Here is an 18673-nt window from a genome sequence, read left to right as displayed (position 1 = left end):
GGCAGCTTCGGTCCTGCAGAGATGCTTGTTTTTGAAGTTTCCCTCTTCCAACCCAGCTGAAATCAAATGCCCAACATCGATATTGGGACTTCACAGAGATTACTGATGAATTTTCAGATGAATGAGGCATCTTGGAAGCGAGAAACTTCTCAAGCAAGCTTGACTGCCCACCCTATGCTATTGAGTTGTGGTGTGCGCATTTACTTTATTTTGTTCGCCTTACTATAATATTGTCTGAAATGTAATGCTGATTTCACCAGTCAATTGTTTTCTTCTTCATCAATCCAATTCAGCTGCAATTGGCTGCCAACCGGTTCAGGGTGTCCCCCCCCTACTGCCAGAAGACAGCTCGGATAGACTCCAGCACCCCCCATGACCCATGTGAGGATAAGCGGATCGGAAAATGAGCGAAATGCTCGAAGTTACAACAAAACTGTTGCTGCAAGCCATGGATTCTCTCAAGTATATCAGTTTTGTGATCAATTATACAGGCTTATGTTTTCAGACAAAGTCAGTAAATTTGTGAGTGATTTGAGATGATAAGTAGAGTATTGTTTCAATATTCTTGCTTTGTTGGAAAAAAAAGACAGAACCGTTATATGTAGAGTGACAGTGACTCTTTTTTTTCCCTGTACATTTCAGAGTCCATATTTTATTACCGGTACTTTCACACAAGGAGTTGATTCAGTACTTTTACTTTGTGGCTGCTTTTTTTAAGCATCTTCTGTTACCAGTGAACTTTTGCCCTGATGGATGGATGGATGGATGGATGGATGGATGGATGGATGGATGGATGGATGGATGGATGGATGGATGGATGGATGGATGGATGGATGGATGGATGGATGGATGGATGGATGGATGGATGGATGGATGGATGGATGGATGGATGGTGAGCCCTGCGTGAACGTGCAGAAGCTGATGCCAATCCTGTAGTGTTGTGGCGAGTGTGGGCCAGCGACCACGTGATGCGGAAGCAGACTCGAGCTTCTTTTGTTCACATCAATCAAAGCGGACACAGACGGAGAGCTGCTGAATCAGGAAATAGCTGGTACATTATTTATTTTCCAAAAAAATTACAAGTAATCTTTTATAGCAAACCAAGCTAATGTATTACCCCATCACGACAAACTATATTGCCTTGAACATGTTTGTAAAGTTGTTTTCTTTTCCTTGTTGCGGTATTGTTTTACGTACATGTCTTTATTAAGTATGCGTTAGCATAACGCGGAGGTAAGGTTAGCTTAATTATCCCGAAATATTCATATGTAGTCCAGCGAGAGAGCGGAGTGAAGTTGTTCAGTTTGTATGAGGCGCAAACTTTGGTCTTATGGAGAGGCTCTGGATAAAAGTTGACGAATTGGCGGCTCGTTTAGCTTGCTAGCCCGTCTCCAAGCGAACAAAGAGCGTCGGTGTTTAGCTTCGGGAAGCTAGCGGCTTTATAGCAAACCTCGACAACACGCGCTTGTGCTTTGTTAATTTGCGTGCGTCTGTTTTTATTGTACGTATTCCAGTGCTGACTTTATTGGCCTTGTTAATCACGCGTGCTTTTTAAAAGACCTGCTGGGCAGGTGGAAAGAAACCACTACAAATTTAAAGTTCATGTTTGCTATAATGTTGAAATGTTCTGCGTCTTCGACCGTTTAATCCTGAGTTGGAAGGAGTTAGTTTGCTTTTGACGTTATGTCCATGTCAGTGGCCGATGCACACGCGAAACGTCAAAACAAGTTTTAAACGGAGCTATAATCTAAAACTTTTAAATGGCGACGATTTTCAGTCTCTGGTCCTTATTATGATGATTAGCAGTGATATATGTAACTCAGTCTTTGTGTTGTCAAAAGTTGTACTGCCTGATGAATTTTTTTCACAGCCCTTAATCACACAAAATGTCTTAAATGGCTTCACAAACACTAATGACTTCCCTTGATCTTAACCTTACAGGAGGGCAAAGTAAAACATCTGGGGAAAATAGGAAGCACCATCCAGAATGACTCATCCGCTGTGGATGCAGAGTGGGCAATTGAATGCACATTGTGGTGCTATTATGCTATGCTTAATGTTATGGTATGAGAGATCAACATTAGAAAACATTTGAATTTCTCATCACCGGACACTGAACTGAAAATGCGTTACAACCTGCTGACTTCATTTTGGCTGTCGGGGATCACCAAAATTCATGTCGTGAATGAAGGTTTCGAGATAAAACATACAGTACCCCTAATTTGAGGAAAGATCGTGCGAGACTGTGTATTTGTTGCAAAGCAAAAAAATAAAATTGCTCAAATAGGCCCTCGAACAATTTTAAATTGGGCGGTATCAGTAATCAGAATCATCTTCATTGCCATGTATGTAAAACACACAAGGAATTTGTTTCCGGTCGAACACGCTGCACTAGTATCATCATCAAAAAATTGCAAAGAGGCAGTATACAGTTCCATTTGGGCTACTGTTCAAAGAGTTAATGGCTTGGGGGAAGAAGCTGTTTAAATGTCTGCTGGATTTGGTGCGCATGGATCGGTAGCGCCTGCCTGACGGGAGTAGCTGTAAAAGGTGGTGGGCAGGGTGCGATGGGTCCAGTAGGATTTTCTGCCCCCTAGTTTGGATTCTTGCAGTGTGCAAGTCCTCGATAAGAGGCTAAATCAGACAAACACACACCTCGTTTGTGTTTCTCAATGAGCTCCTTCTTCTACTCGACTGTAATTTTGTTTTATGTCTTCTTCGGCTGAACACGAGCCTGTGGTGTCTTTTACGGTCCCAAAAAAGCAAAAGTATCTGTAAAAAAACTCCTTGGAGGTGATCGTGTGTGTCTCTCTCGCTCTCTCTCTCTCTCTCTCTCTCTCTCTCTCCATCCCTATCCGTCCTCTCTCTCTCTCTCTCTCTCTCTCTCTCTCTCTCTCTCTCTCTCTCTCTCTCTCTCTCTCTCTCTCTCTCTCTCTCTCTCTCTCTCTCTCTCTCTCTCTCTCTCTCTCTCTCTCTCTCTCTCTCTCTCTCTCTCTGTCTCTGGCTCAATCGCTCGCTCTGGATCGAAGTGTGCATTCAGGGAAAGGGGGTGTGGAAAGGCAGGCCGGCTGGGGCGCTGTTCAGTCATGTGCTTTGGTGTTGTTCCGCGGAAGATTACTCCGCCAGCCGTGATGGGGGGTGTGTATCGCGAAAAGTAGTGCGTAATCCAAGGTTTAATTTCCATAAATTTAACGTTCGTAAACCGAACAGTTCATAAGGCAAGGCGTTCGTAAACCGAGGCCCCACTGTATGTACATCATTTTTCCCCAACACCAAGGACCACTACACTCAGTCTTGCAGTTGTCCCGTGCTTATGATTACGGAATTACAGAAAGGTTGCTCACTTTTTTTTTTTGCCTCGCAGCTGTTTTGACTGAAAATGCCACGCAAGAAGGTGACTGACGTATCGGGAAATGGATCCCTGAAGAAGAAAGCCAGCGGCAAAAGGAAAGAGCGAGACTTCAGCAGTGACGACGAGTTTGACTACGAACAGGAAAACAACAAAAAGCCCGGGAAGCCCTCTGTCAAATCCACTCTGCAACCTGTCACTGTGGCAGATGATGTGAAAGAGAAAATTGTGAGTCATTTGCGCTTATAAAAAAACAATAATATAAATAACGACTACGCAGCTTCTTGATTGACACTCCATTTACATTTCATCTCCACAGAAACTTGATTGTCCAAAACTTAAAGGCCAACTCGTCATATTTGGAGCAACTAACTGGGATTTGATTGGAAGAAAAGAGGTGCCCAAACAACAAGGTACAATATTTCTTATACTACTGTTTGAAATAATGTTAATAATGTGCGTTTTCATTAATCAATTCATTACTTGTCCGGTTTGGTTTAGTTTAGAACACATATGTGAGAAAATAACTTTGATTAGTCCCACATTGGGGATATTTCCATACACAATAACCTTTTCTACATATTAAGATTTTCATTCATGTAAGAAACCACAAAATTATAATATCCCCCCCAAAAAATCCCAGTGTATTCACACCCAACTTTCTGAGTGATTGTCTGTGAGGAAGAACTCCCCCGAAGCGACACTGGCTGCGTTGAAAGTACTTTCATCCAACCAGTGTCATGTTGAGATGATCGTGGACTTCAGGAATCATCCATCACCACAGCTACCCCTCACACTATCCACCTGCCTTGTGTCAACCGTTGAGACCTTCAAGTTCCTGGGAATCACAGTCTCCCAGGACATGAAGTGGGAGGTCAACACCAACTCCATCCTGAAAAAGACCCAACAGAGAATGTACTTCCTGAGGCTGCTAAAGAAGCATGGCCTGCCACAGGAGGTGCTGCAACATTTCTACACGGCTGTCATCGAATCCATCCTGTGTTCTTCCATCACCGTTTGGTTCGGGGCCGCCACAAAAATGGACAAAATCCGACTTCAACGGACAGTTAGGAGGGCGGAAAAAAATCATTGGCACCGCCCTACCCACTCTCGAGGACTTGCACACTGCAAGAATCCAAACTAGGGCGCGGAAAATCCTACTGGACCCTCCGCACCCTGCCCACCACCTTTTCCAGCTACTCCCCTCAGGCAGGCGCTACCGATCCATGCGCACCAAATCCAGCAGACATTTAAACAGCTTCTTCCCCCAAGCCATTAACTCTTTGAACTCTTTCAACAGTAGCCAAAATGGAACTGTATAGTGCCACTTAGCAGTTTTTTTGACAACGATACTAGTGCAGCGTGTTCTACCGGAAACAAATTCCTTGTGTGTCCTACATACTTGGCAATAAAGATGATTCTGATTCTGATTCTGAAATTCAAAACATATTATTACACAACGAAATTTCAAGCTCAATAATACCTACTTGTGTTAAATTCCGCCAAATCATCGATGGTTTGTCCTGACCGAGCGCTCAACAAACTCCTCACTGACGCCCTCGCCTACACGCACAAACAAAACACGTGTACCGTCGCCGACCTACCTGCAGTTGAAATTTGCATACTCGGCACGGCAGCCAATCAGAAGCCTGCTTCTTTCTTCCGGACTTTCGCAAGCGTTATAAAGTCGTGCAATTGCATGTCATTTTCCAAAATAGATGCACAGAACCTCATACCAGAAGAAAGATTCAAAAGAAGCTAACAACATATGTGACGCTAAAAAAAACGTAAATTTACATTAAACCGTGACTGTAAAGTGTACGTGAGACTTATGAAAGGGGCTTAGTGGCTCGTAGGAAGCAATGCAAATGTTGTATTGTGCACCGCAATGACAATAGACTACTGCAGCAAAATCTACAGCCATGCACATTTACCCTAAATTAAGCAAGGTAGCATTTGTAGTAGGTGCATTCTTGATTTAAAAAAAAAAACTTTATACTTTGTTACAATGTTTTTTTTAATGTGATTAGTTGTGTCTTTGTGCTTCAAGTTGTGAAAAATGGGACAGGCAACTTTTCAGTTATCTGCCCTGTTGTTCGCTAACTTTTTGTCATGAGTTTTAGACACTGTTTGAACTATAATTTGGGCAAATTCGGCGGGCCGGATTAAAAAGCCTAACGGGCCGTATGTGGCCCGCGGGCCGTAGTTTGCCCATGCCTGGTCTAACTGAATAAGCAGGGATTGCCAATGTTTTTGTGTTGCTACACTTGAACCCTGTCAAGATGCGATAGAAGTTATTGTGATTGGCTAAAGGGTAGAGTCATGTGTCATGGTAAGCCAATCAGAGCTAGTGTTTTCACACACCCCGGAACAGGGTGTGTGAAACAACGCTAAATTGTCACGTGCGAGTTGACAGCTGGGGCGTGGCCGCCGCTCGCGACACTTCAATTTCATTTCATTTCAACGAGTTACTGTCACCTCACCAGTGACATGATTACGACGTAAGTTAATCGCTGTGTCTTGTGCTGGCAAATCCAACAGTTGGCTTTGCACGAGGTGATTGATAGACACGATCGCGTAAGTTTGTTGCTTTTCGGTTTCCGATCGCGAGCGTGCCATTTAATTCGCCTTCTTTTGTTGCGTTTCATTCCGCGTCCGTGGAATCATCGGACTCGCGCCTTTTGTTGTAATAAAATCTCTGCCAGCACCTATGGGACTCGAAGTGAATGCAGATGACATTGAGGAGCTTGTTGCTGACCACAATGAGGTCATCAACACAGAGAATTTGATTTGCCTTCAAGAGGACAAGCTCCATTCAGCAGTTGATGTGCAGGCTTTTATTGAACAGGTTCGTCCAGAAAAGGCTATGAGAATCATCAACATCTTCTTCTTTACCTTTCGGCTTTTCCCCTCAGGGGTCGCCACAGCGAATCATGTCCTCCATCTATCCCGGTTTTGTGCCTCCTCTTCTCTCACACCAGCTACCTTCATGTCCTCTTTGACCACATCCATAAACCTCCTCTTGGGTCTTCCTCTCGGTCTCCTGCCTGGCAGTTCAAGGCTCAGCATCCTTCTCCCGATATAGTCACTCTCTCTCCTCTGGACATGTCCAAACCATCTCAGTCTGGCCTCTCTGACTTTCTCTCCAAAGCCTCTAATATGAGTTGTCCCTCTAATGTACTCATTCCTCATCCTATCCAACCTGGTCACTCCCAAAGAAAACCTCAACATCTTCGGCTCCGCTACCTCCAGCTCTGCTTCCTGTCATTTCTTCAGCGGCACCGTCTCCAGTCCAAACATCATGGCTGGTCTGACCACGGTTTTATACACTTTTCCTTTCATCCTAGCTGAAACCCTTCTATCACACATCACACCTGACATTTTTCTCCAGCCTGCCTGGACACGCTTCTTCACCTCTTTTTCACACTCTCCATTGCTCTGGACAGTTGACCCCAAGTATTTAAAATCCTCCACCTTCTTTATCTCTTCTCCCTGTAGCATCACTCTTGCACTTGGATCCCTCTCATTCACACACATATATTCTGTCTTGCTGCGACTGATCTTCATTCCTCTCCTTTCCAGGGCATATCTCCACATCTCTAGTTTCTCCGCCACCTGTTCCCCGTTCTCGCTACAGATCACAATGTCATCTGCAAACATCATGGTCCAAGGAGATTATTGTCTAACATCGTCTGTCAGCCTGTCCATCACCATAGCAAACAAGAAGGGGCTCAGAGCTGACCCCAGTCCCACCCCCACCTTGAATTCCTCAGTCATACCAACAGCACACCTCACAACTGTCTTACAGTCATGATACATGTCTTGCATCGCTCTGACATACTTTTCCGTCACTCCAGACTTCCTCATGCAATGCCACAGCTCTTCTCTGGGCACCCTGTCGTACGCTTTCTCCAGATCTACAAAGACACAATGCAATTCCTTCTGACCTATGTACTTCTCTATCAGCATTCTTAAAGCAAACACTGCATCTGCCGTACTCTTTTTTTGGCATGAAATACTGCTGCTCACAAATGTTCACTTCTGCTCTTAGTCTAGCTTCAACTACTCTTTCCCAGAGTTTCATTGTATGGCTCATCAACTTTATTCCTCTGTAATTAGTACAACTCTGCACATCTCCTTTGTTCTTAAAAATGGGCACGAGTACACTTCGTCTCCATTCTTCAGGCATCTGTTCACCATCTAAGATTTGTTGCGTCACACGCGTGTATGATTTTGAAGTGCGCTTTTCAACACTTTCATGTCTTTCAATTCCTTGATCTCCTTGATGTGCGTATCACCCTGACGCATAGCACACGCTTGCAAATTGTATAAAAGGAGCTGTCGCGGGACAGAGAGATTGGGCGAACCACGGGGCAGAATAATCTCCGACTCATCTCGGACTCAGACCCAGACAGACGCACCGCTCGCAGAGACCTGCTCAGCATCGCACGGAGTTTCACAGCACGACTTGCTCGACTCTACGCCACGATCAAGCTCTGCGCATCATCTGCCTGGAAGATCTGACAACGAACCTACTTACAAATAAAGAGAACCATCAAACTCTTTAGATTTTCTTGAATAACCCAGTCAGGAACACCACCGCCACCTCTCCAAGACACTTCCATACCTCGATTGGTAAATCATCAGGCCCGAGTGCCTTTCCCCCCGTCATCCTCTTCAGCGCCCTCCTCACTTCATCCTTGCTAATGCTTGCTACGTCTTGGTCCACAACAGTCACGTCTTCTACTCTTTGTTCCTTCTCATTTTCCCCATTCATCAATTCTTCTCTTTCCATCCAGTACTCTTTCCATCTTGCCATCACACTACTGGCACCTGTTAATACATTGCCATCTCTATCCTTAATCACCCGAACCTGCTGCAGGTCCTTACCATCTTTGTCTCTCTGTCTCGCCAGCCTGTAAAGATCAGTCTCACCTTCCTTGCTGTCCAGCCAAGCATACAAGTCATCATAGGCCTCTTGTTTGGCCTTTGCCGCCTTTACTTTAACCGTGCGCTGCATCTCCTTGTACTGCTGTCTACTCTCGTCCGTCCTCTCAGTGTCCCACTTCTTCTTTGCTAACCTCTTTCTCTGTATACACTCCTGCACCTCCCCATTCCACCACCAAGTCTCCTTATCTACATTTCTTCCACTCGATACACCAAGTACTTTCTGACCTGTGTCTGATTATGTTCGCTGTAGTTTGCCAGTCATCTGGAAGGACCTCTTGCCCACCCAGTGCTTGTCTTACCTCCTTCCTAAATGTCATGCAACACTCTTTCAACACTTTTTCAACTTCCAACATGATGAATGATAATGTGATGCCTCAGTTTCGTAAGACCTTACAAGTCAGAAAGCAACAGGTGTCAATTAAGAGCCATCAATGACCATCACAAATGTAAATAAAGTGACTTTATTATACAGTGCAGTGTATTTCTTTCATTACAAAACAATAGCACATTTATTACACATAGGATAAGGTAGGTTGTGTGTAGTTTTAAGGCTTATTTAGTTGAAAAGTATATTTTATGGAAACCCGGGAACGGATTATTCCCATTTTAATGGTTTCCTATGGGAATCTTTTTTGGAGATACACACTTTTCGCCACTGTCTGGGAACCAATTAAGTTCGTAAATTGAGGTTTCACTGTACTTGCAAATATCGATTGCTCACATAACTTGGTCTGAACTAAAAGCTCTGTCTAATCCGACATCTCTACGTGTTCCTCATTAGTTCACAAACGTTGGTTGAGCAGATTGACTCCGTGTTCAAATTTTATTGTATTTCACTCATTGGAAGTTTTACTTAGCTTCTCTGTGTTTGCAGCAAGGAATTCTGCGATGTTAACATGAAAGCAGAAAAATTCAGTGTGGGCAAATCACTAAGCAAAAGTTGTTTGACTTCTTTTGTTGTAATATGGCGCATTGCAATAAAGCCACAGAAAAAAAAGCTGTTCGAAATGCCTGTCAGGTGAATTGAGCTTCACAGTCTTTACATTTATTTAGTTGTTTGTTTGTTTGTTTGTTTGTTTGTTTGTCTTCCAGCTGCTTTCCGCAACCTGGGCCAGAATTTGTGGAGTCCGCACCGCTACGGCTGTTTAAACGGCGTCCTGGTGAGCTGTGTGATTTCCGGCTCGTGCGCTGCTCACAGCCTTCTCATTACCACTGAGGGCAAACTATGGAGCTGGGGTGAGTCAGAAATAGACTTGCCCTCTTTTTGTACATTTCAACCTCCCTCGTTTGATTTCCACAACACGCTTTACGTGCTAATGTTTGGGCAGGCCGCAATGACAAAGGGCAGCTCGGGCACGGAGACACTAAACGTTTGGATGCTCCCAAGCTGATTGAGGGCTTGGCGGACGTTGTGGTTGTCGCCGCAGCCTGCGGGCGAAATCACACCTTGGCACTTACAGGTATGCTTAGGCAGCTCGCCTGTGCTGGATATGGACCAGTCCCCTCGTTATTTTGGTTTCCTCAACCTCAAATTATCGTGTAAAAGTGCCTGAGTGGTTCTGTACGCTTATGTTGGTTGTTCTTTTGCGAAGAGGATGGCATTGCGCACTCCTTTGGTGAAAACAAGCTGGGTCAGCTCGGCCAAGGCAGCCAGACCGACGCTGTCCTCAGCCCAGCTCCCGTAAGTGACAACCGTCAATGACGATGCCATCCAGTCCCAGCAGGAAACGCTCAAGTTTGTTGTGGTTTGAGTGCTCAGATTACCTACAACGGACAGCCACTGGTGAAGGTGTCGTGCGGGGCCGAGTTCAGCATGGTGGTGGACTGCAAAGGGAACCTTTATTCTTTTGGCTGCCCCGAGTATGGACAACTTGGTAAGATACTTGAGCTCAGTTCTTTGTTTTAAAATGCCAGACCATTTTGCGTTACCTTCATGGGACTAACAGTCTCTCCAGGGAACACTCCCACCAGATAACGTAATGTAAGTCCAAAATGCATACGTGAAGACATTGTATTGCATCTGTTTGATTTGAACTTGCGGAAAACGTTTCTTCTCCGTTGCATGTCGTATCAAAGCCACATGAGGTCTGACAAAATTGAAATGTTTAAGGCAGGGGTGTCCAAGCGACGGCCCGCGGGCGAACTGCGACCCGCAGTCCATGTTTAATTGGCCCGCAAGAAAATTTATAAACAGAATGGAATATGGCCCGCACTTCAAGTGAATGCAGAAAATTTCAGACACGGTGGGAGAGTGAATATTCCGTCAAAGAATTCAAGGGGAAGTGTGTCTGTTTGATCTGCACTGAAACTGTGGCAGTTATGAAAGAGTATAATGTAAGACAAATCTACAGTGTAGATTTTGCTGCGGTAGTCATTTGTCATCATGGTGCACAATGCAACGTTTGCATTGCTTGCTACAAGAAACTCAGCCCCTTTCATAAGTCTCACGTACAGTTTACAGTCACGGTTTAATGTAAATTTACGTTTTGTAGCGTCACATATGTTGTTAGCTTCTTTTGAATCTTTCTTCTGGGCTGAGGTTCTGTGCATCTATTTTGGAAAATGATATGCAAATGCACAACCTTAGACGCTTGCGAAAGTCCGGAAGAAACAAGCAGGCCGTGCCGAGTATGCAAATTTCAACTGCAGGTAGCCTATGTCTGTGTGCTCGGCGACGGTACACGTGTATTGTTTGCACGTGAAGGCGAGGGCGTCAATGGAGAGTTTGTAGAGCGCGGTCAGGACAAACCATCCATGATTTTGCGGAATTTAACACAAATAGGTATTATTGAGCTTGAATATTTCGTTGTGTAATATGTTTTGAATGTTGAAAGTGATTCCATTTTTCAATAAATGTTGGTTTCTTTAACTTTGCCCCTTCAATGGAAACTTATTAAAAACAGACGCAGTCTTGATAAATCACAGTGCATAAGTTATTTTAATCTATTTCGATTTCCCCCTCTAAGTATCTGTGAAATAGTATGTAAACGCCATATCTTGCATATTCCTTGAGACAGAATTATTAACTGATCAGGGATATTTTTCACATTTGAAAGACAGTTAATAAATTGAGTTGTAGTGTACTTACTGTGCTATAAGGTTTGTACACACTACATTTAAATGACAACCGGCACCATTTTTTTTTGTTGCTTCCCATGACATCAGAAAAACGTTTTATAGCATCTAAATTACCCAAAACAGGCAGGCTGATATTTTTAGTTAAATGAAAAACACCAATAAAAATGACTTCAAAATGAATCCGTAAATGGCCAGTTTCAGAAGGTCCCACCCCCTTGTTCGTGACGTCATGCCAAGACGTCTTGCCTTGCTTGAGAATCAAAACAATGGCTTCAGATTCGGAGAAGATGCTTTCTCTTTACTCATGCAGTTATGAATATGATTCAAATAGTTCTGAAGACGAAAGCATAAATGTCTGCAATTGATTAAAGGAGTCCTCCCATATCAATTCGAGCCGTCAATGACAGCAATGTAGCACCCAGAAAATGCAGAAGATGGCGCCTAAGCTTCTTTGGAAATGGGCTGATTTGTCAGCTGGGAATTTGTGTCAGTGAATATCAAATAGTTGTCTTGGTGCAACACACAACGATTCACCGTCGCGTTATGTGTTTTCCTTCTAATTTCACCATCAACACGGATCAACACGAAGTTTTCAGACGAAACAAAGTACCGCAAAATCCATTGTGTGTCGCTTTCTCGGCCAGGGGCAGTCCAAACGTGACGTCACATGGGGATCATCATCAACTCGAAAACAAGACTTCATGAATATTCAGCGCAAGTCTTAAAACGTAAACTATAGCTATATGCTGTGGAATCTTTGTAAAATACGCTCAGTGGAAGTTATTTGAAGTGATTTTACATATTATGGACATAACTTGTCCGGACACATGCGAGTCAAAAAGTTTGCCCACCCCTGGTTTAAGGTTTGATCACGTTAATTTATTTGTTGCTGATTGCCATTCTAAAATCTCTACAATGTACTGGCAATGTTTCAAATAACACATCTAACTTTCGGAGCTCTCAAAAGAAGTTGAAACGCTGCCTGTTGAATGTGACTTTTGGGGCTTCCATTGTCAACCCAATCTTCTCTGGTCTCACCTCAGGACACAACAGCGATGGCAAGTTCATAGCTCGTGCGCAGCGCATCGAGTTTGACTGCGAACTCATCCCGCGCCGCGTCGCCATCTTCATTGAGAAGTCCAAAGACGGCCAGGTCACGCCCGTACCCAACGTGGTGGTCCGGGATGTGGCCTGTGGTGCCAACCACACGGTGAGAAGTTGCAACGGATGGATATTCTTGTCCTGTTTTGGGTGTTGAAGCCCGTTTTTTGTGTTTAGCTGGTGTTGGACTCTCAGAAGCGAGTATTCAGCTGGGGCTTTGGCGGTTACGGGCGTCTGGGACACACCGAGCAGAAGGACGAGCTGGTTCCTCGTCTGGTGAAACTCTTTGACTTCCCTGGTCGAGGAGCCAGTCACATCCACACAGGCTACCAGTGCTCTTTCGCCATCAGTGAGAGCGGTAAGACTTGGTGCTGGGATTCACTTTGCTTTCTCTTTGATGCTTGACGACTGCAACAGATGACAACTTACAACACAATGTTTTTGGACAGAATAATGTTACAATATTTAAGAATTCCTCCTATTAGTTTGTGGTAGTAGCATCTCAATATGTGAAACAAGAATGATGAACAAGATGAAGTTCCGAAAGAATCAATAAACGGACATGGCACAAACAAAGAAGGCATTTTTGACGATGTTTGCAGGGAGTCTGTTCTTCTGGGGGGTCACCAACACTTCCAGGGAGTCGACAATGTACCCCAAAGCCGTGCAGGATCTCTGCGGCTGGGAAATCCGCAGCCTGGCCTGCGGGTAGGTCCTCGGTAGTTGATGTGTTAAACCATCAATGTTTGAAAAGGGACCTAAGTAAGTGTATGTGATATGTTGTGAAACAGCAAAAGCAGCATCATCATCGCTGCCAACGAGAGCACCATCAGCTGGGGTCCTTCACCCACTTTTGGAGAACTGGTATGACATTCACCCTGCGGGCCACAGTTGATACTAAACGTGTTTAATTTGTTTAGGGCTATGGAGACAACAAACCAAAATCCTCCACCACCCCCCAGGAGGTCAAGACCCTGGATGGCATTTATATCGAACAGGTGCACTGAATGACTGGCAACGTGTGTCTCATGGGTGGGCAGGCCTCCCACGGGTATTGTTGCAAGTTAATGATAGTCCGGCCGCACGCAGATGAACGCGAGCAAGCCGTCCGACCCAAGGCATTGCTCCAGCCCCACACCCAGAAACATGCATGCTAGTGCTTCAAGAAGGCCCACGCAGGTGTCGAGATTGCTCAAATGTTTGCTTTTTGTCTGCTTTCCCAGGTGGTGATGGGTTACGCTCACTCCATGATCATCGCCAGGCAGGACACGCCGGCTGAGCAGGAGAGACTGCAAAAGTTACCCGAGTACAACCCGCGAACAATCTGACACGTCGTCAAGCAAGAGGACCCCGAGGTGGCCAGGAAGACGCGCCCACTTTGCACACGTCTCCTCTTCATGGGGGCTCAGTCCCAAAAATCTGGACACTATGATCACAACGAACTATCGAGACCATGTCACTTGTCGAGTGAAACCTTGTTTACGTCAAGCACTTCTGCCTCTTCCTTCCCAAGACGTGCTTCCTTTCCACTTTTGTTACACGCTCTCATGTTTAATTGTCTGGTGCGTTGCAGTATTTGAAAAATCTTTTGTCAAATTTACGGGTGCTTCAGCATGACCTCTCCTCTGCAGGGACAGATGCTCCATATGAGTGCCTACGTTTTCCATGGCCCTGTTATGGAAGTTGTACTGTATGTTTGTTCTTGATGCTTTCAGCTGTTACATTCCTTTCATTATTTTTCACAAGGTCAATGTTCTGACTTTTTTTCACTCATTTTTATTTGAGGCTAATGCTGCACTGTCACAAAGTTGTTTTAATAGTGTGTTGTTCCGGTTACATTTTCATTCCAATTAAAAAAAGGCCTGAACTGATCCTTGTTGGAAATTTGCTGTGTGGTTGTAGACGAGTCGCAAGAAAAATGCCACGTGACTGAAAACATTCCATTTATTTTATAAAAAATCAGCTTGAATTTAATCTTCATCTTCCTCCTCCTCTTCATCCTGGTTGATCTGGAAGTAGCGCAGCTCGTAGCTCTCCTTGGTGTTGGCCACCACGCGCAACCAGTCGCGAAGATTATTCTTTTTCAGGTATTTCTTGGTCAGATACTTTAAATATCTATTGAAAGACATCAAAAACACAGTCACTTATACTGTGCATGTGCAAAAATGTGAGCAGCCTCTGCGCTAATGAGCCACCTCGGTATGTAAAAGGTAATGATTGGATCTGACAATTGTGACCCACATAATCACAAGGTTGAAACAAACATGAAAGTTTGTTTACCTTTTGGAGAAGGGCACCTCTGAGGAGATGGTAATCTTACTCTTGCTCCTCTCGATGGACACCACACCTCCACCGAGGTTGCCCGCTTTGCCGTTAACCTTGATACGCTCCTGCAGGAACTGTTCCTGCAAATATAACATGTTTGTATGATAATATGTACAATAACTTATTAAGACTTGCATTAAAATACCTATATCAACAATTTTTAAAAGAACATGTTCATGTCAAATTATTTTTGTGTTAAAGTTCATAAAAATCCATCCATGCTGTGCTGAAGCAGCCTGTCCCAGCTAGCTTGGGGCAAAGAACTGTATTGTTAATGTAAGCCAAATGAGGCTGGCAGAGCAGCAGAATAAAGGATTCAAATCTTCAAGAACGCAATTACCATGGTCCTCAGCACAATTGATAACCCATTAAATCCTCAGTTATGTCCACCTCTCCTCTATATAAGCAGCGTGTTGGCAAAGCATCAGTCGATCGAGCGTAGCCCCGATCGAAGTCAAATCCACAGATTTTGGAAATCGGTGCAAATGCATGGTATTATTTGGCGGCCCGTTCATTTAGGAGACATTTTAAGAATTGCAATTGCGCCTTTTGGCTGTGAAAATGACATATTTAGTATTCAATACTGAATCTGCTACATTTGAGTGGATCAATCATAAATGGTGTTTTTGCATGCTACGCATTGTCTAACATGTCACATTATTATGATTAAATGAAATGTTACTTGTACGTAACTTGTATTTAAACCCTTTGCCCCCGCCCTCTTGTTCGGCCAATAAACAAGGGACTTACAAAGTTGGCGGCGTCCATAATGCCGTCTTCAACAGGATGGGTGCAGTCCAGTGTGAACTTGAGGATCTGTTTCTTCTTTTTACCACCTTTGCCAGTGTTCTGCTTCTTCTGCAACAATAACAAAAACAACACAACTTAATTACGGATGTCTTCTCTTGAGAGCTTCAAGTTGCACAGCAGTTTTGAGTTTAGTCTATTCGTACACCACACATGCCCTAAACTGCACACACTGTAGCTTTAATAGTAGTAGGAACATTAATATTTTAGTCATACTCATCCTAGTCATAATGGCACTACTTCGTGCAAATGTTTAAGAAATTATTATTAACGTTAGCTCATACTTTAGTGGTATTATTATTTTTTTAATTTTACGACGTAACCACGACAGTCACACGTTGACGACTAAATGTCCCGCAGCACGGATTGGACAGTGATGATCTGTTAATTCAGGTATGTCTTATTCTCCATGACAGAGGCCCGTCGAACCTGTGAGGTTAGATCGAACAACTCATTTAGACTAAGTGTTACTGTTGAAAAACTGAGGTTCTACTGGATTGTAAAAGTCATGGTCGTGGTACTTAAAGGGGCCAAACGTGTATATATGGTACCCGTTTTCAACTTTGAGAACCACCGATCAATGACGTGTTACTCGAAACATTCGTGTATGAAAATGTCATGTTTTACAACTTTTCCGCATCCTTCGGTACGCTGAATATCGCGACGGCAGTACAACATGACAGTACATGTAATGACGAATAGGGCGCTTGGTAGCCGAAAAGGATCAATGACAATCATTGGCACTGTTTAAGGGGTGCTTTTAGTCAATCCGGCCACTCATGTTTAGAAGCCAAAACAGGACAGTTGAGACAAAAAAAAACGTGGTGAGCTGAGCAAGCAGAAGCTAACATTGGTGATAGGCCGCAAAAAATAGACACTTCTATCAGTTAATCAACAGACCGCCCCAAAGCTTCTATTGAGACGTCGAACATCATGAGGCAGCAAAGGCAACAGGTTGATCGTCGTTTTTCAGTTTACAACAGGGGAAGCAACGGTTTGAGCAGTTTATTGACACGAGATTTTACTTACAATGGGCGCCATGGCGAAGAATCTCGCAGAGAGCGAGCGGGGAGTGCGCACGCGTTACAGGCACGAACAAGTCAATCGTCGAATCATTGATTCCAATTTGTTTAGTTTCATATTTCATATTAAAAGTACGAACGTGCACGGAGCACAATTGCAGCAAGGCAGATTTATTCATAAAATAATTACATTGTCGTAAGCACTTATCTTTAAAAAATGTCGTATTCCCTCAAATCTTTATCAGTACGTACTTGAGTTTGACAGCCGCTTATAAATAAAATGTATTATTAGTAGTATAAATGTGTTTAGACTAGGGGTCTCAGACTCGCGGCCCACGGGCCAAGAAGTAGGCGAGAGAAGCCATGTTTAGGAGAGTTCATGTTCAATATTTTATTTATGTTAAGAAAGTTAAAGGACAACCGACGTCTCCGGACAAGTTGTGTCCATAATTTGTAAAATTGCTTCAAATGACTTCGACTGAGCGTATTTTACAAAGATTCACCCGCATATAGCTATATTTTACGTTTTAAGACTCGCGCTGAATATTCCGGAAGTCTTGTTTTTGAGTTGGTAACGAGTCCTCACGTTACGTCACTGAAGGAACGCCCCTGACCGAAAAAAGGACACATTGTAGCAGTCCTTCCATCTGTCAATGCATTTTTCTTTACTTTGGTCTGAAAACTTCGTGTAGCACCAAAAAGAGGCAGAAGAGGACGACAAAGCTCCGTGTAAGGAATCAGCCTCTGTGAAAAACAGGCTGATTAATTCCTAACACGGAGCTTAGTCACCATGTTCTGCCTCTTTTGGTGTTCTGCCTCTTTTGGTGCTATATTCCCGCCCCCAGATACCTCAAAATTATTTAATCGATTACAAACATGTATGCTTTCCTCTTCAGAACTATTTGAATCATATTCATAACTGGATGAGTAACAAGAAAGCATATTCTCAGAATCTGAAGCCATTGTTTTGATTCTCCAGCAAGGCAAGACGTCTTGGGGTGACACCACGAACAAGGGGACAGGACCTTCTGAAACTGGACACTTCCGGTTTCATTTTTTTTGCAGTTTCAGCACAATTTGAGTCATTTTTATTGCTGTTTTGCATTTGACAAAAAATATCATATTAGGTATTTTAGATGCTATAAAACGTTTTTCTGATGTCAATTAGGAAACAAAAAAGGGATGTTGGTTGTCCTTTAAAGGTTAAAGAACTGTGAATAGACATTTGAAACTTTATTAAAATTAGTTTTCCTGTATTTTTTTCAATCTTCTATATCTGTATCTGCCTTATTTTATTGATTTATTACTGGTTAATTTATTTTTAATCATTTTTCCATGTAATTCACTTAATTCACTTTTTGTGTGTTAAAAATAAAGATTTTGAGAACATTGGAATGTTTTATCTGTGCTTTTCTTGTGGAAATCCTGATGCAGCCCAGCCTCACCCAGACTACCTCCAGCGGCCCCCGGGTAAATTGAGTTTGAGACCCCTGGTTTAGATAGAGTGAGAAAGAGGGAGAGAAATAGCATCGATTCAGTATTGAAATTCGTAAATAAATGGTAAACTATTCTCGATATCTCAAAAAATGTAATAATGTAGCCGTTGAGGAAGTAGCACACACGACTGAATGTGGAGACGTGTTTATTCCAACGGCTAACAAATGGATCTAACTCAAACAGAAAATGCAGTGAAATATATGTAATATGCTGGGTGAGATGCCTGGTCACAGAAGGAAAGTTTGGACACTTTAAAGGGCAACCGACGTCACTTGTTTTTTAACTGACATCAGAACAACGTTTTATAGCACCCAAAACATTCAGTATGATATTTTTATTCAAATGCAAAACACCAATAAAAATGACCTTAAGTGTCCAAAATCTGCAAAAAATTGAGCTGCGAATTGGGCATTTTCAGAAAGTCCCTCCCCCAGTTTGTGACGTCTTGCATTGCTAGTGAATCTAAACAATGGCTTCAGATTCGGATAATGTGCTTTCTTGTTACACATCCAGTTATGAATATGATTCAAATAATTCTGAAGAG

General features: G+C 43.3%; 2 protein-coding genes across 2 annotated transcripts; one reads left to right on the top strand and one right to left on the bottom strand.

The window, feature by feature from the left end:
* Nucleotides 1-917: 917 nt before the first annotated feature.
* Nucleotides 918-14350, top strand: rcc2 (regulator of chromosome condensation 2). Its single transcript, XM_089003768.1, has 13 exons — nucleotides 918-1051; nucleotides 3365-3577; nucleotides 3669-3762; nucleotides 9392-9535; nucleotides 9628-9759; nucleotides 9892-9980; nucleotides 10059-10173; nucleotides 12421-12587; nucleotides 12656-12836; nucleotides 13081-13186; nucleotides 13270-13342; nucleotides 13399-13476; nucleotides 13702-14350. The coding sequence occupies exons 2-13, from the start codon at nucleotides 3380-3382 to the stop codon at nucleotides 13804-13806; spliced, it is 1482 nt and encodes a 493-aa protein (XP_088859894.1). The 5' UTR covers nucleotides 918-1051; nucleotides 3365-3379; the 3' UTR covers nucleotides 13807-14350.
* A 54-nt stretch (nucleotides 14351-14404) lies between these two features.
* On the bottom strand, nucleotides 14405-16696 carry LOC148903501 (large ribosomal subunit protein eL22). Its single transcript, XM_089003779.1, has 4 exons — nucleotides 16640-16696; nucleotides 15554-15661; nucleotides 14759-14883; nucleotides 14405-14593 (listed from the first exon to the last, which is right to left on the bottom strand). The coding sequence occupies exons 1-4, from the start codon at nucleotides 16649-16651 to the stop codon at nucleotides 14449-14451; spliced, it is 390 nt and encodes a 129-aa protein (XP_088859905.1). The 5' UTR covers nucleotides 16652-16696; the 3' UTR covers nucleotides 14405-14448.
* Between the last annotated feature and the right edge of the window lie 1977 nt (nucleotides 16697-18673).

This window comes from Hippocampus bargibanti, linkage group LG01 (genome assembly GCF_051943395.1).
Source record: "Hippocampus bargibanti isolate YZ-2025 linkage group LG01, ASM5194339v1, whole genome shotgun sequence".
NCBI classification, from domain to species: Eukaryota; Metazoa; Chordata; class Actinopteri; order Syngnathiformes; family Syngnathidae; genus Hippocampus; species Hippocampus bargibanti.
This window is presented reverse-complemented; position numbering and strand designations above follow the sequence as displayed.

Excerpts from the sequence above, each read along its gene's own strand:
- LOC148903501 (XM_089003779.1), bottom strand. Across the intron at positions 14,884-15,553 it reads TTATGGACGCCGCCAACTTT|GAACAGTTCCTGCAGGAGCG; the intron begins GTAAGTCCCTTG and ends TTATATTTGCAG. Across the intron at positions 14,594-14,758 it reads GAGGTGCCCTTCTCCAAAAG|ATATTTAAAGTATCTGACCA; the intron begins GTAAACAAACTT and ends GTCTTTCAATAG.
- rcc2 (XM_089003768.1), top strand. The coding sequence starts at position 3,380 with ATGCCACGCAAGAAGGTGACTGACGTATCGGGAAATGGATCCCTGAAG. Across the intron at positions 3,763-9,391 it reads AGAGGTGCCCAAACAACAAG|CTGCTTTCCGCAACCTGGGC; the intron begins GTACAATATTTC and ends TTTGTCTTCCAG. Across the intron at positions 9,981-10,058 it reads CTGTCCTCAGCCCAGCTCCC|ATTACCTACAACGGACAGCC; the intron begins GTAAGTGACAAC and ends TTGAGTGCTCAG.